The sequence below is a fragment of the Xenia sp. Carnegie-2017 genome, unplaced genomic scaffold (assembly GCF_021976095.1).
Source record: "Xenia sp. Carnegie-2017 unplaced genomic scaffold, XeniaSp_v1 HiC_scaffold_25, whole genome shotgun sequence".
Taxonomy (NCBI): Eukaryota; Metazoa; Cnidaria; class Anthozoa; order Malacalcyonacea; family Xeniidae; genus Xenia; species Xenia sp. Carnegie-2017.
In genome coordinates this window covers 2265900-2281542 of record NW_025813488.1, presented here as the reverse complement: position 1 = coordinate 2281542, position 15643 = coordinate 2265900, and the positions used below count along the sequence as shown (strand labels likewise).

The 15643-nt window shown below is 37.4% G+C and overlaps 3 protein-coding genes and 1 long non-coding RNA gene across 9 annotated transcripts in view; 3 read left to right on the top strand and 1 right to left on the bottom strand.

Moving 5' to 3' along the window:
* Positions 1 to 174: 174 nt before the first annotated feature.
* Positions 175 to 1507, top strand: LOC124453202 (developmentally-regulated GTP-binding protein 2-like). The gene is given in 2 exon segments (XM_047003968.1): positions 175 to 829; positions 832 to 1507. Coding segments are annotated over 2 exon segments (1092 nt in total). The 3' UTR covers positions 1269 to 1507.
* The window catches only part of LOC124453198 (doublesex and mab-3 related transcription factor 3, truncated-like), a 20397-nt gene continuing 6132 nt past the window's right edge, over positions 1379 to 15643 (bottom strand). For 2 of the 6 annotated variants that reach the window (XM_047003954.1, XM_047003955.1), the window contains exons 2-4: positions 13735 to 14040; positions 2598 to 2971; positions 1379 to 2487 (exon numbers count right to left, since the gene is read on the bottom strand). In XM_047003954.1, coding sequence (XP_046859910.1) covers positions 1712 to 2487; positions 2598 to 2971; positions 13735 to 13988 — 1404 coding nt within the window. In that variant the 5' untranslated portion in view covers positions 13989 to 14040 and the 3' untranslated portion in view covers positions 1379 to 1711. The other 4 variants (XM_047003957.1, XM_047003958.1, XM_047003956.1 and 1 more) reach the window with 4 other exon arrangements.
* The window catches only part of LOC124453199, a 43571-nt gene continuing 31246 nt past the window's right edge, over positions 3319 to 15643 (top strand). The window contains exon 1 of the mRNA XM_047003960.1: positions 3319 to 3466. Coding sequence (XP_046859916.1) covers positions 3383 to 3466 — 84 coding nt within the window. The 5' untranslated portion in view covers positions 3319 to 3382. The remainder of the gene's footprint in view (positions 3467 to 15643) is intronic.
* The window catches only part of LOC124453221, a 4035-nt gene continuing 257 nt past the window's right edge, over positions 11866 to 15643 (top strand). Inside the window, exons 1-2 of the long non-coding RNA XR_006951022.1 lie at positions 11866 to 12110; position 15643. The exon at position 15643 is cut by the window's right edge and continues 257 nt beyond it. This is a non-coding gene — a long non-coding RNA (uncharacterized LOC124453221). The remainder of the gene's footprint in view (positions 12111 to 15642) is intronic.

Here is a 15643-nt window from a genome sequence, read left to right as displayed (position 1 = left end):
TAAAGGACAATTTATAAGTACAATTTCGTAAATATTTGCGGCGCGGTGTGACCGCCATTCCTGTCGCATTTGAAAACTTTACGTTTCTTCTTCGCTTGAATTCCTCTACTTCCTACACTGTTCTTCTCTCACCGACACGTTTAAAACCATATTTCACCTGCTCGGCATTGAGAAATGGGTATCCTCGAAAAAATAGCCGAAATTGAGCGGGAAATATCTCGAACACAGAAAAACAAAGCAACCGAGTATCATTTGGGAACATTAAAAGCGAAGCTTGCGAAATACAGAGCTCAACTTTTAGAACCCACATCAAAATCATCGAAAGCGGGCGAGGGTTTCGATGTGATGAAGTCCGGTGATGCAAGGGTCGCTTTAATTGGTTTTCCTTCTGTTGGTAAGTCAACCTTACTTAACAAGGTTACCTCAACTGCCAGTGAGTCAGCCTCGTACGAATTTACCACTTTAACTTGTATTCCTGGTGTTATTGAACATAATGGAGCAAATATCCAGCTGTTAGATTTGCCTGGTATCATAGAGGGTGCCTCTCAGGGGAAGGGTCGCGGACGGCAAGTAATCGGAGTCGCCCGAACGGCGGATATGATAATCATGATGATGGATGCGACGAAAGGTGAGATTCAGAAAGTCCTACTGGAGAAGGAATTGGAAACATGCGGGATTCGTTTGAACACCCGGAAACCAAATATCTACTTTAAGATAAAAAAAGGTGGTGGAATAGCATTCAATGCGACTTGCACCCTCACTCGAATCAATGAGAAAGTGGTTCAGACTATTTTACACGAGTACAAGATCTTCAATGCAGAGGTTCTCTTCGTGAGGACTGTGGTGTAGATGAACTCATTGATGTTGTTGTTGGTAATCGTGTTTACTTACCTTGCTTGTATGTTTACAACAAGATTGACTGTGTTTCTCTTGAAGAAGTCGATCGCATTGCACGTTTGCCACATTCTGTGGTGATCAGTTGTGGGTTAGAGTTGAATTTGGACTATCTGCTGGAAAAAGTGTGGGATTACCTTGCCTTGCTGAGGATTTACACGAAGAAAAAAGGATGCCCGCCTGATTTTGAGGACTGTCTAATACTACGAAGAGGTGCAACTGTCGAGCATGTCTGTCACACAATACACAGGAGTATTGTGGATGCATTTAGATATGCATTAGTGTGGGGCACAAGCACAAAATACAGTCCGCAACGTGTTGGTATTGGTCATGTGATGAATGATGAAGATGTCATTCAAATCATGAAGAAATAGAGTTGTAACATTTTAAAGATGTGTATTGCATATATCAAGCAAGCAGATCTTTCTGCAAGTGTGTCATTCTTTGCTTATCATCTTTGCATAAGTAACATTGCATCTCAAAATTGCATCAACAGTTGATTTATTGTCTTGATTTTGCGAACAATAATTTAACTTTAAAATACAAATAACACAAATTATATATCTGCTCTAAATATCCCATATGCCAAATTAAAATACCTTTTATTATAAAATGAAGTGTAGTGTTTCTCTCCGTTGTGATACTTTATGTAATACTAAATGACATTTTGCCCAAACTCACTTTGGCATTATGCTTGTAAGTGTCGTTAAAACTGGTAAAATGCTACCATTAGTCATTATAATAATAGTTTCTTTTATAAATAGTGACAATCTCTTCCGCAATTCAACATCGTTGATTCAAAATACGTTGATTTCCTTTACGGTCGCGCAATTTTATTTCCACATGACCCGCAAAAATTATCACTGGCCTGAACTTTGCGCCCGCAGTGCGTACAAAATTGCTGTTCTTCGTTGTTCTCTTCGTAGTCAATTGGACTTCCCGTTCCTCTCTTTCGTGATGAAGGACTGTGTTCTCCTTCGTACATCCGGGATGACAGTGGAATAGTGGGTACAATTCCATCAGCGTGTCGTGGTGTAAAGTAAAATGTACGTGGAGGCGAGGATCGTCTCGGAAAGCTATCGGTATTTGTCGTCGCTATCTCGGGCGGTCGAAACGCAGACAATGTACTTTCTCGGCTTGCTAGGAAGTTGGTAGAAGGGGTAATCATGGGTATTGAGTGATAGCTTTGGTTTTCAAGTATGAATTCAATCGCTTGTACAACATTTCCCCCACATCCACGGTAAATGGTTTCCAGGACGCCTTTATTATGGTTCGGGAAAGATTTGCACAGTACAGACAATGGGTCCGGTCGTAGTCGTTTCGCTATAGAGAGTAGAGCGTTGCTTTCCGTCATTCTTGCGAGACTTGTTGGACTAACACAGACCCCTGAATCTTCGCTTCTAGGTCGCTTGCCGTTTGGGGACGAGCACAGTCGATTGCGGACTCGGTCCAAGACTCTGTGCTCTAGCTCGTCGTGATCCGGTTTTTCCCGCTTGATCGTCGTCTCATGGGTTGGGCTTGGCATACGTGCTTCATCGTATCTATGGTCGCTTCTGTCATCGGAAGACGTCGGCTCCTCACGTTCAGGCGAATCTGAAAAATGCCAAATGTACGAATTTTACGATAGGAATAAAAGTCAACTTAATTTTCCGTTGGAAAAAATACACGCACAATAACAAAAGCCATAAAATCAGACGACTCACTTTCCATCCTGCCTGTCGTCGTCGATACGCTAGGATTAACGACATAAGAATGTCTTTGAAGGACCGAATGTCTCTCATAGTCATGGTTATCTACACTAAAGGGTACTGCTTCATTTGACGCGTTCTTTCTTGCTCTGTTTTTTCTCTGTTGACGTAAGAGAGCCACGCGGGCAGCGGTAATACGTTGTCGTTCGGCAACCAGTAAACATTTGGAGCAAGTGCAATCCTTCCATGGACAGTACGGTTTGTGTCCTTTCAGCCACGCAACGGCACCGTGATTACGGCACCTGGCACATTTTGGCGTACGATGGTAAGCCGGATCACTCGGCGAGGGTGATCTTTCTTTAACTGTCTCTCTGGCTTCGGTACTCATGCTAAATAACGAATGAAACTTTACTTTAACTCTGTCTCTTTTATTTTGACGGTTTGTATGAAGGGAACAAGTTAAGACTTTCATTAATTAATATGTAGTTCCTATAGAATACGACACACCTTTTTTGTCGCAATTTACTGTCGTACGGAGACTCTTTTGTAATAAAACAAATAATTCAAACGCCAAAACTTTTTTATATTGCTTCAATTGTGGATAATCGGAAATGGGGAAGAAATTTAGGATGACTTTTCACAAATGCCATTCATGCCTTTGGGAAGAGATTTCCTTGCATCGCACGTTTAAAGTGGGGAAGAGCAGATTTCCCGATGTGAATTTATTCCCAAATAGGGATTTTCTTTATACGCGGAGGAAAATTAATTGTTCTTATTGATTGTAATATTTTAATTTTAGAATGTGGAGGAGGGAATTTTGTTACATACAAGACAAATGTAGAAACCAATATCAGAGACACGTAATTTCTAAACAATGGAAAAAGGTCAGGCAAGGTTTTCGTCTGCATTTGTTTTTTTTGGTGGGAGGATATTTATGAGTTAAATTGTACACGTCATTATCATATAAAACTTTCGTTTCCCATTCGCATTCTGAAATTTTTGGGGTATGCTCCACTCGAATTTGCGAAGTGCCACGCTGATTACTGAGATTCGAAATTCTGATTCACTCTTTCACTATTAATACTAAGGTTATTTCGAATACATTTAATGATGTAACATAACTAAATTTGTCTAAGCGCAATGAATCGTACTTTATTTTTCCAATATACTCGAAATACCTTTATTTTGTGCTCTATTAAGTAGCTTGCACCTTTCTTTGAAAATCGTGATTTCATTCATCGATGTTTGCGTCAAGAGATGAAATATTTCGTATATTCTTGATTGCCCCCAATAAGCGGTTCGGAATAGCGACGACGTAGCAAAATTTCTGATTTGTTCAACCGAAGCCTTAGCCTCATAATGAGCGCGTCGTTGTTTGCGAAACGCTACTTATAATTTCTCGAAGTACATTCGTCGTTGTTATTTACGGTATTCTGGAACATACATTGTTTTATAAGTGCCAGCTATGTTAATTCTTTTTGTTCACGCGATTACTGCGGCCCCCACGTTATTGTGTTCTAAATAAACAACCACGATACATTTTGTCGTCGTGATGTGGGCAGCGCGATGGCTTGTTTTGTTTGTAAGACTAGCATGTTTTGTAATTGGGAATACTAAACATTCTATCACATAGGTATGGATAATTATGGATATGCATGTGTATCGCATAGAATCGTAGTCAAGCAACGCGTAATTTTCATAACAATGTAGCTTGACGCGTCGAGGAAGTGCGTTAGTCATGTGAAATGCCATAGCGATCAATGTTATTTTCTAGATAAATGTCGTATTCATTGTGACTTGAGACCCGAAATCGTGTTTGCTAAAGGCTAAACGCTTTGACACTTTTCTCCCGTATAACTACGTCATTAATGACTAACTACGCATCCAAAATGTAGCCAAAATGTTAGGCCGCGGTTCACGTAACAGCATAAAAAAATAATGAAAGACGCTTGCAATGAGAAGGTCTGTATACGGAAGTATGGATGTTTCAAGTAAACCGTCTGGTTTTTAAGACTATGCTTGACTGAAATCCGACATCTCAGGAACGACCATTTTCACACGGGAAGAACAGTTGCCGATATTACTAACATCGCGCGCTATATCTATTCGTAACATCGTGAAATTACTTATGCATCGTACATATATTATGCGCGAAGAGTATAAATAATTATTGAAAACCTATAATGTATGTGGGCTTTTGTTTATTGTTGAGAAGGTTTTATTTGGCGAAGTATAAATATAGCTTTGCAAACCCTCTTCATAACTTTCGATTTATTTACCTTACCAACACATAAAAGCATTCGTTAAACTAATTTGTAACTATAGCACCGACCAAATATATGTGATATATATATATATTATATATATATAGGTATATTATATGCTGAATTAACAGTTTGATGACCGAGTATGGGTACATCCGCATCGAGAGCGTAAACCAAGCCCTTGCAAATAAGGCCCGTCTATATTGCATACTAGATAAATCCCTGGCATTTCAACATCGTATGTCATTGATGCGAAAATTCTAGAATGTATAAACGTTTGTTCGTTGTGCAATCAAAGATCATTTTCTTTCTTGTAAATATTTATGAGATAGTAACATGAAAATTATTATGTGTTAAGACATACTGTAGCAATAGACGATATCATGGCGAAAAAAGCATGCAGTTTGGATATTTATAATCGGCACGTTGTCAAAACGAGTGAATAAAGTTCAGTAGCGATCCCAATTTTTACGATAATGAAAATCCAAACGCGAAATTTTGCTTTCATTATTCATACAAAGGCGAGTGTATCACGTTACAGTCATATTTTCGCACGCGAAATGCTGAAATGATATCAAAAAATTTACCTTGATAACAAAGCAAGACAAGGAGAATCTTTTTGATTTTGTCCAATAGCTGGGTAACGTTTGCACGTTTGTATTATAGTGTGGAGGCAAACCTTTCTTCGGTTACATCAATGTACACGTAATGTACTCCGTTAGGTTTCTTCCACAATGCCAAACTACGTTGAATTGCTGCAGACAATTAGACAAAGATGAAGCGAATATACGGGTCCGCCAGGAATATATGCTTTCGTGTTAGATGCTTTTTTCACAATGAACAATGCGTATTACAATGTACATTTATATAATAAGTACGTTATATATACATACATATATAATGGGGGTATTGCGTATTTCCGGAATGTTCTAGACAAAAACGTTGCATCGTGCTGACTGTCGCTAAATGTTTCTTTTGTATTTCATGTTGCAACTGAAATTCCAAACCTACACTTTGCAATTACTTGATGACACCAGTAAAATATTATCGGCAAAGTCATTTGCCGTATCATGCAATAGTTTGGAAATTTTTAAAGCGATCATGTTAATGATGTAAATCTATTTTACCTTATATAGAAATGTCTAATTTAATGCTCCAATAGTCCTGTTCTTTCTGTTTCTATTTCATCACGCGCTACTATACATGGGAGCCTCGCTTTTTATCAATAGTCAAGCATCGTTTTTTTTTTCATCATTATTACAAATGTTAAGGGAAGATGAGACGGATATTAATGGCATCGTTGAAATTTCGTGAATTACTTGACAAACTTGAGGATGAAAGCTTGCATTTTGACGTATTGTTAGATGGGTGTGTTCTTGCAGCGTGAGATCCATTTAATATTGCTCTTAGGAAGAGTAAACAATACATCATTTTTCTACGCACGCGTCACGAATGACGTTGCATTTTCTTGCAATACTTGACGTCTCACTGTGATCTGTTCATTTTAAACTGTTGCGTTTTCACTTTTTTTTGTTATTATTATAAAGCGAGGAGGTTCGATTCTTAGATATGATTGTCAACCATAATCGTGATGCATTTTTAAACGTCCATTTGCACTCTTAAAGATCGATAAAGGAAATTAGATGTGATGATATACGCAGCCTAGGTTTGTGGTGTAGTTCATTGGCCCTGGAAAGCTTTTGAATTTTTTTCTAAATCTAGAATTTACCGGTGCAAAGTTCACGCTGTGATGCCCTTTGAAACGTCGTATTCCGATTTATAAAGCGGCCAGCATTAGCTTCTGATTTGAGTGGAGTATTAGATTCGTTATTTTTCGCCTTTTTTGTTTATGTTGTGTCGTCATTTAACACATATACATGCATGTAAAATATGACAAAAAACAAGTCATTTCGTTCGCACGCAAATTTACAGCAAATTTTTAGTGAATGAAAATTCAAAGGAGTAACTGATGTTTTTATTTTATGCCATATATTTCATACGTTTATCTTAAGGATTGAACAATCTATAACTACATGATGATGCATGTTTGCGCAAGCTTCTGATTTCAAAGCAAAAATCTACTTATGTAATATTCATGTCGTTATAACTAAGCAGCACCATAAACTGCTTACGATATATTCAATTCACAATCAGACTTCGTGCGTGAACCTCACTCTCAAAAGTTAGATAAATATATAAAAATTCCTCGACCGTTTATTTGGTTAAAAGCGCCACCTGAAGTTACGCATACAAATGGAATATTTTTTCGGTCGCGCGAATTGTTTTCAAGATGTTTAATTTCCTTTCTGTTGATAAAATGTTCGAGTTCGATAGCCTCCTAAAGTTCAGACTGATAAAAATAGAATAGACTAACTTACCGATTGTCATCAAGTCGAGGTATTTCACGTATGTAAGATACATACATCATTTATAAGAATCAAACTACGTATAAAATGATTAGCTAAATCCCGTATTGTCCGTGTACTTTATCATCACACACTACATTGCAACATATGTTAGTCGCAAAGAAAAGATTTAAAATTATTGCCATCGTTAATTGGCTACAGAGCGGCAGCGCCCGAAGGTGTCAATCTATGAACTTGGCATTCGTGTGCGAGTAGCGAAAAGAATCGACCTGTAGCCTGTGGTTGTATTTTTTTTTTGCCAGCAGGTCCATACTCGCGCAAAGTTGATCATCTTTGTGAAATTTAACATGGAACATGGAGACTATATAAACTAAAGAACTTTTACCTTGTAATCTTTGATCCTACATAGACGTCAGGTCGCAACGTGTCTCAAATTTAAAGTATCAGGCTCGCATCTTTATATACAAATTACATCCCCATATATACATAAATGTGATTCATTTCTACGTATATTATATTTGTGTGCATTTATTAATTAATTATACGTATATTTAGGGATGAACAAAGCCATATATATACATGTGGAAAATAATGTTAGTATTGCTGATTTTGCTTAAGTCATTTCCGATATACGCCATGTGATTTTACTATTGCCTTGTCGTCTTTGAACATTGAATTGTATTTAATAAAACTAAAGATCATTCCTATGCATTGAAGACTATTGGCATGGCATCACCCCATGCAGAGAGACCAAACCTTCTAGTCAATAACTCCTTTGTTAAAAAATGCTGAACTCATTTATATAATTGTCAGACATATTGCTCATCAGCAGTCAGCAGATCTAACTCTCGTCAGATCTTTAAATACGGTTCTCATGCGTTTGTAAATTTACGGACGATGAAAGAGTTTTTAAAAACAGCGACTACGCTTTGTTTTCATGTAGGAGAACGTTCAAGATTGAACAAAAATAACAAAATTGTTCGATGTGTCGAAATTTTTCTATTCAGTGGAGCGTTGTCGTGTCGCAATATAATCATATATTACAGTTTTTTTTTGCGAAATATAAAATTGATGAGCTGAATCATGACGACATGTTTTTTGCCAGGAAAATTACATCCTTTTCAGCGAAGTAAACCACGTAGCTACAAGTATAGAACGATAACAAGAATGTTTTCGTTCGCCTTTGTTCACGCAATATGAAAGTCAATTTCAAAGACTATTTTCATAAATAGTTGGACGAAGTTGTGTTCGTCCCACATTCATGCAGGCGTGCGGAGTTCTGCCTTAGATATTTATTTGAATCTTGTGGCTGCGAAAGTCATGTTGCCGTTCAGCTCAATTTCATGACAACGTTGAAAATATAATTTCTATTTCAACACACAATCGTTTTTAAAGTTTATACAACCTTCCGTGATATTCATCTGTGCAACCTTGCTCTTTTGCGATCTGCTGTCAGCCAAGTGTATATAGTTACGCAATTGAATCGCTGTCGGAGAACAGGCTTCCGAAACTCGGCGTTTTAAATGTTCAAGATCGTAATCTCACAACCAATTTTTTCATAGTCGCTTTTTGAGGAACTTGTTGCTGCTTGCCCGGACATGAGAACAAGCATGTATTGTGCGTAGCTTTTTTATATTTATATGTACGTTACGACTTCCTCGATGATATTTCTTCCTTGTTTTGTATAAGTTTATAAAATTATATAAGCCAAAGGTCGCTGCATGTTTTTTGCCTTCAACTGTGTGTTTTTGGAAATTTATGTTAAAAATCCATCTTTTGCCCTTCACAGCAAATATGAGTTTAGTGGCTTTAAAGTTGGTTTGTGGTTTGATGTAATGACGCACTCTCGCTTGTTACGATGTGCTCGCAAGGACAGTAATTGCTTAATCAGCAGCTTTAAGATCTTTCATAATTGTGATTTGTTCTTCTTCTTTCGCTATGTTTTTCTTCTTCTCGTGCAGTGCGGAGTATTATAATCGAAATTCGTTTTGCTATCGTGACAGTAGTTATATGTATGCTATGCATGGCACGCATTTTATATGAGAATTAAGTATATTGGATGAAACAGCCTGTATTGTGGAAATTTTAGTAAGATTTTTCTTTTTATAAGTGATCGTTTATTTCTCGAAACAAAGCGTCTCCAGTCGAGATATTTCAGTATAATTTTTGCTTTAGATTTCTTTACTGATGATGTATATATAAATGAATACGTAGTTCGAGTCAGCTTCACATAATTATACGTGAAATTTTTGTACATGTGTATATTCCTCTCAAATATTTACACCATTGAAGGTCTCTGTGTGATGTATGGATGCCAGTGGACATATATAGGAATACTTGTAAACTTACGCTCGCTCAATTGTTATGTACGTTTGCTCTGTGATAATTTTATTCAAGAACAAGGCAAAGACTTACTAATAACTGATAATTATAGCTTGCTAAAGCTTTTTGTCTTTTTGACAAGGATTTGGTAGAGTTATCGAACAACGATAATTCAAGTGGTCAAAGTTGAAAGAAAAAAACGGTTCGCGGCATGGCGGTTAAAATATGTCTATATTCGCGTCGAAAAAGCGCTCTGAATATTTCCGTTGGCATGTAGTGGGGAACCGTAATTTATTAAAATTCTACATAGATTTAACCTGTATAAACTTTTATTGGGGGAAACGTGGTATAATATTGATGTTGTAATAGAACTTTGACGTGGTAAGCATCTAAATGTTTACATACTTACTGTCGACTTTCTCGACGATTTTTCTCTTTTGAATTGTTCGTGGCTCGAATAATTGACGATTTTTCGCGATAAGAATGCAGCCAATTTAAGAGTCTTGTACATATGACTCGCTCGATTGTAATCCCCGTTGGTTTACACGTAAAAATTGTAAGTATCCAATAGTTCTCCCCATTAGACTGTCATTTAATTTAACTTGTGTTGTTTAATGTTCACATTCTCTGACAATAAATGAGCATCCGTTGGCTTTAGGTCAAAAATAGTTGCACGAATGCCAATAGTAATGCTTTGTTATGAAACGCGGGACTGCATTACATTTGCCAAAGCGCGGAGTGAAAAATATCCGAATCATTAAATATCTGAAGCGCGTAGACCAGTTTGTTTTACATAAGTTTTTCACGCGTAATTGGGATTTTACTGTGTCTTTTCAACCTTTTAGTAAATTTCATCGTCATTGTCCTTACTTGCCAATTTGTCAATCTTCATTACTAGTGGGATGAAGCCAACGTGTTCGCGTCTTCATTAGTGTGTGGTTCATGTAATCAAGTGAACATTGTACTGATACTTTCGTGCATGCCTAAAGGGGGCACTGTTCATTGCCCAGAAACTTTAATATCCATGTTGTGTTTATTCTCACGAAACGAACTACACTTGTTGTTGTATGTTAAAGTGTACGAGTGAAGAGATTTTTTGTTGTAAGATGGTATTTTTACATAATTTGGTATGACAATTTTTTGTTTTATGACAGAGGGCAAATGAAGAAATGCATCGGTCGTTTATCAAACACGATTTTTTTAACTTTGAAAGAAATGCAAAAGTTGAATAAACGTTTCTTTGTTTCAAACACAGTTAGTTTCCATGACAGCAAATACCTCATAAAGGTTTATTTAGGACACGTGTATACTTGTCCAGTCGTTTGCATTGTGTGCAAATGCGTTAGGCAAAGCTATTAATCCGATTTCTCTATTTGTATTGAACGACAAAAAATTTGTTCAAAGTGTAAGTGTCGACACACCTATGTCGGTAGTCTTGATTGATTTTGGACCATATGCATGCATACCGCCTGTATGATGATGTAACTGTAGCCTACTGTCTGGTGTTATCTATGGGTTAAATATACTTCACAGTGTAAAATAAGTAGCCATTATTGCCATATATGATACAGCAATCGTGGTCTTCAAATCACGTGAATATCACGACTAAATTAGGTATTGTTTCACTTTCGGCTTTGCTTTCACTCCTCGGAGACAATGTCGCAAGATGAAGCAATAAAATAACCACACACAAAACGAAATGAATAGCCGACATAACAATACCGAGGCGCCGTGATTGCTGTCTTGTTATCATGGGCTTGTCTTTGCAATCTTTGTTTGTGATTACCACATGAATATACAGTAGATCGTCTTTTCTACTTAAAATACCAACCCCACTCGTCCCAGTGTCAGATTGACTGCACTAGACGCGAAAGTCTATTATTACTGTAATTGATGTTGTAAAGGTCAATGTCAGAGATAAAAACGGCCTCATGTATAGGTGTTGCACAATAAAGATATTTCTTAATCCACTCTGTATGTTATGTCTATATGTTGGTATGATCATCGAAGGACGATTTTTTTGGAAAATTTTTATTAAATTTTATAAGTAGATAGAGTTATTCACGAACGGTTAACAAGTACTTGTTTTTTCAAGCCCCGGAGTCATTTGTGTGGCCATAGTACATTTTTTTCAAAATGTTTTGAAAATGCCTGCAATCTTAATTTGGTAATCGTTCAAGGTTAGCCGACTTAATCGGCTATATAGTTATGTTAATTACGCTTTATTCCATACCTCCGCGTACATTATGAATAGTTTACATTCATGAACTGACTCGTGTGTTGATTTGCATGCCAAAATTTCATTGTGTGAATTTAAATTACAAGAATGACTTGCACGCAGCGTTTGAGAAAATTTAAAGAATTCTTGCGCGCATTTGCGTCTTATCACTTGAGACATTTCAAGAAGCTAAATGAAACGCCTGCTTGCTTATCTTGATGTTCTTGAAAATTTCGAAGCGTTTTATTAATGCTGAGGTTACTTCATTGTAAGATAGCGCGAAATACGTGCGAAGATATTTGATGAACAATACATTTGATGAACAAGACTATGTACGGAGCAAGAAGAGTTCTATTGTGTGAGTTTGCGAATTAGATTCTCATGTGACGTTTTTGATTCTCAATTTTAAGTTTCCTGTTTCTCAATCTCCGGAACAAGGCAAGGATATTGAGTAGTCGTGTCGATGCGTCATTCTCTCTTACTCGTTCACTTTCTGTCATGCTCTAATGGCACATCCGTGACGTTTGCCAACCGCACAAACAGTATTCCAATACAAAGGCATAGTTATTTTATGACGATAAAGCTGTATTTGATTCGGTCTTTGTTCAGTTGGTAGACTTTCCTAGCACTGTAGCCCCATTTTATTTCCTAGCCACTGTAGCCCCATTTTATTTCCTAGCCGCTGTAGCCCTAGTTGGTTGACTTTCCTAGCCATAGTTTATTGTAATGGACTTGTTAATGGTAGTTGTAAGACACAGTTTGTCTTGCACTGTTGATCTTATCGCTGATCGTGCCTGGCATTTTATTGCATAATCTTAGGATATGAAACTTACAAAGGATTACGAAAGGAATGTATGGCATTTCAGCTCTTTATGAAAAGCGCTTCAACTTGCTGTCAATGGTGAATAAGGGGCGTTGCGTGTCTTCGCTTGTTCTATGACGCAAGTCCTAAGAGAATGAAAAGATTTTGTTTTGTGGGGAAGCGTGTTGTTTCCGAGCCGTGCTTCCTTGTTTGGCTGGCAACCTTCCAGACGTTTTAACACACAATTCAGTTACTTCCTATTACAATATTTTTCATGCGCATTGTTTCTGTGTACCAGTACCAAAATATTACACATCGAGCTTATAGGCTTCCTTCTTTCTTTGCCTTGTATGATTAAACGCATTTTGTATCTTTCGCATCGGTTTTATGCCAATGGCTAAAATATGATTTTGCCCTTAAGAGTTGGTGCTGAATGAGATGCAAAATATTATAGCTAGAACAATAGAGCGGTAATGTACGATGAGTGCTGGTATTGTTGAAATGTAGCAAACAGACTTTGTGCTCTTTTCTCGATATTTTAAGCCTCGCTAAACGCATGAAAATCATACGACTATCGACTGTTTTGCTTGCCATTGCAAAATCGTACCGGGCATGCGATACCCATGTGCATGTGATCGTAGGAAGTAATGGTGTTTCTATAAATATATTACTCCTAGCTTGCATTATGCAAAGTCAATATAGTGCACGGCGCGATTTATGCGGTCAGTATAATGAAAGTTGCAATATCGTGAATTATGGAGAATATTCGGTAGAATTTATTGCAATTATCAGTAAATATCATTGTCATCAACTTCAATATACATAAATATCCTCATGTGCACAGCGGATTTTAACCGTTCACTGATGTACATTTATAAAAATAAATGTAACGAAAGAACATCGAAGCGGTTAATTTCATTTTATTTCAAAACGGAGAAAAACTTATGGCAAACGTCCGAAGCAGATATCTTTGTTCTACTATTTCATCGAAAATAGTTAAAATTTTGATCGATCGAAAGAAACGGGGACTTCGCTTGCTGTGTTGATTAATAACTGTTCGCCATTTTTGACAACTACGCGCGCACGGAAAAGCCTGCGATTTCTCTTTTTTGTCGGTGTGCTACTTATATAGTATAGGGCATGCATAGCTAAGGGTGTAAGAACTATATGTCAGCCTCACCTCGCAACGTTGCTGTTGGAACCATCCTCATTTTCGTTGTGTTGAACCATAATCTTCTCTTGTGTATTTGAGCTATTGTTTCTGTCTTCGCTTTTGATGATGAGATTTCTTTCTGGTAAACCCTGCAACGGACTCGTTTCTCTTCTATTTTGAAAATCTTCAGGGTTCGAAATATGCACACTTCTTCTATCGTCTTCGTGAAGTTGAGGAGGCGAGTTGGTATTCAATACAATACAACCCTCCCGTTCCACCATTACCGTTTCACTCCTGCGCAATTTTTTCTTTTGCGGTAACCACACTGTCTCTCTACAGGTTAGGGAAAAAACTGAATGCTTTGAAGTGCACAAAAGGTCGTGTTTATATATACACCACGGCATCATAAGATTATTAATAATTAATAATAAATCGTCATGAAGCGGAACAAAACATATACGAGCAAGAAATGCTTAAAGCACCCTCAAGTGGTCTCTATCCACCCACATTTGCGTATACCTCTTTTTAATAGAGTTGTTTCAACCCAGACGAGCGTTAGCAAATGTAATCGTAAAAATATTTCAACTTGTACGGATCAGATAACATTTCGTGCCAGTCGTCCCCCTTTATCTTTGTCGTATTGCGAAATTAGTCAAGTGTCGTCATTATAGACATTGGAAATTACTACGTTACTGTTAGGGCAGATAGAGGGATGAAATCGGATCGCATCATGTTTAACGCTGTAATTGTACTAATTAGAACGACGCATTCGCGTTGAATAAGTCCATTTAAGGATGAGAGCGAGAAATGATTCATTGTGGTCGGAATTTTCTTATTTTCTTGCGTGCTGGCTTGATGGCTCTTCGAGTGTTATATTGCACAAGTGAAAATGGATATTTGGTTATAACTTGAGTGTAAACAAATAACAAAATAGCGAATGTTTCACTTTAGGTAAAGATCTATCGAAGAACAGCCCTAGATTGAGCATTAGTGCATACATCCAGTGGCAAAATGTAAAGACAATCAATATCTTGATACAAATGTCATATGCCCTAATAAAAAACAAACGTCTAGAATATTATAGAGATGTGCAATCAAAGGGATTGACACGATTTTTGAGGCAATTTCGCAATTTGCAATTGACATGCAGCCATGCAACGTTAAGATTAAAGCGTCTTTGACATAGTAAGGACAAACTGTTTTGTCGCAATTTCCTAATTTCAAGAGCGAAATTTCGAGGACATCTACAATTGCAAACAAATTTTTACGACGATAGTAGTCATTCAAACGAATCACATCCCATCTACTATTCCTGTATTAGATTACTCTATTCATGCGACGTACGTCTACAGCGGGTCAGCGAAGCCACAAAGCAACCACAACGTGGTCTGTTTTGGTGTTTCTGCTTGATGGCCGTCAGAATGTGAAAAATGTTGAAGTTTTTAAGCCGTGTTTGGTTTTCTCAAAGCCAATGTAGTACGTACTTGTTTTTTCTAAAATTACTCTTAACATTTTCGGGTTGCCATATTCTCAAATTGTTGGGAGATGTGGGTGGCCTACGTTGACAATCTGCTGCAAACATGTTGATTAACGAATGGACACATTGGTCAGAGACATGTTGCTTGTGGTGAATAGTGCAGCTTGCGTTTTTGCCGTTTGGCGAGGTCAATTTCGGCTGAGGGTAGGGTTAACTCTAATTCACAGCGTGCCCACCAAAATGTTGCAAGTCGCGGTTTATGTTTCAGGTCAAATTATGTCCTCGCAAAGACATGTTAACCATTTAGACCTTTCTGTATGAGTAAATTTACGAACACTGTCATATGTTGAAGGGTTCTGTCAACACCTTCAAGTGAAGCATCTAATCTCTTAGTTTGCATAGAACAATAGTTTCATTCATTGTCGTATTTCCTAACCTTGTATTTGTTTGCGTTTCAGT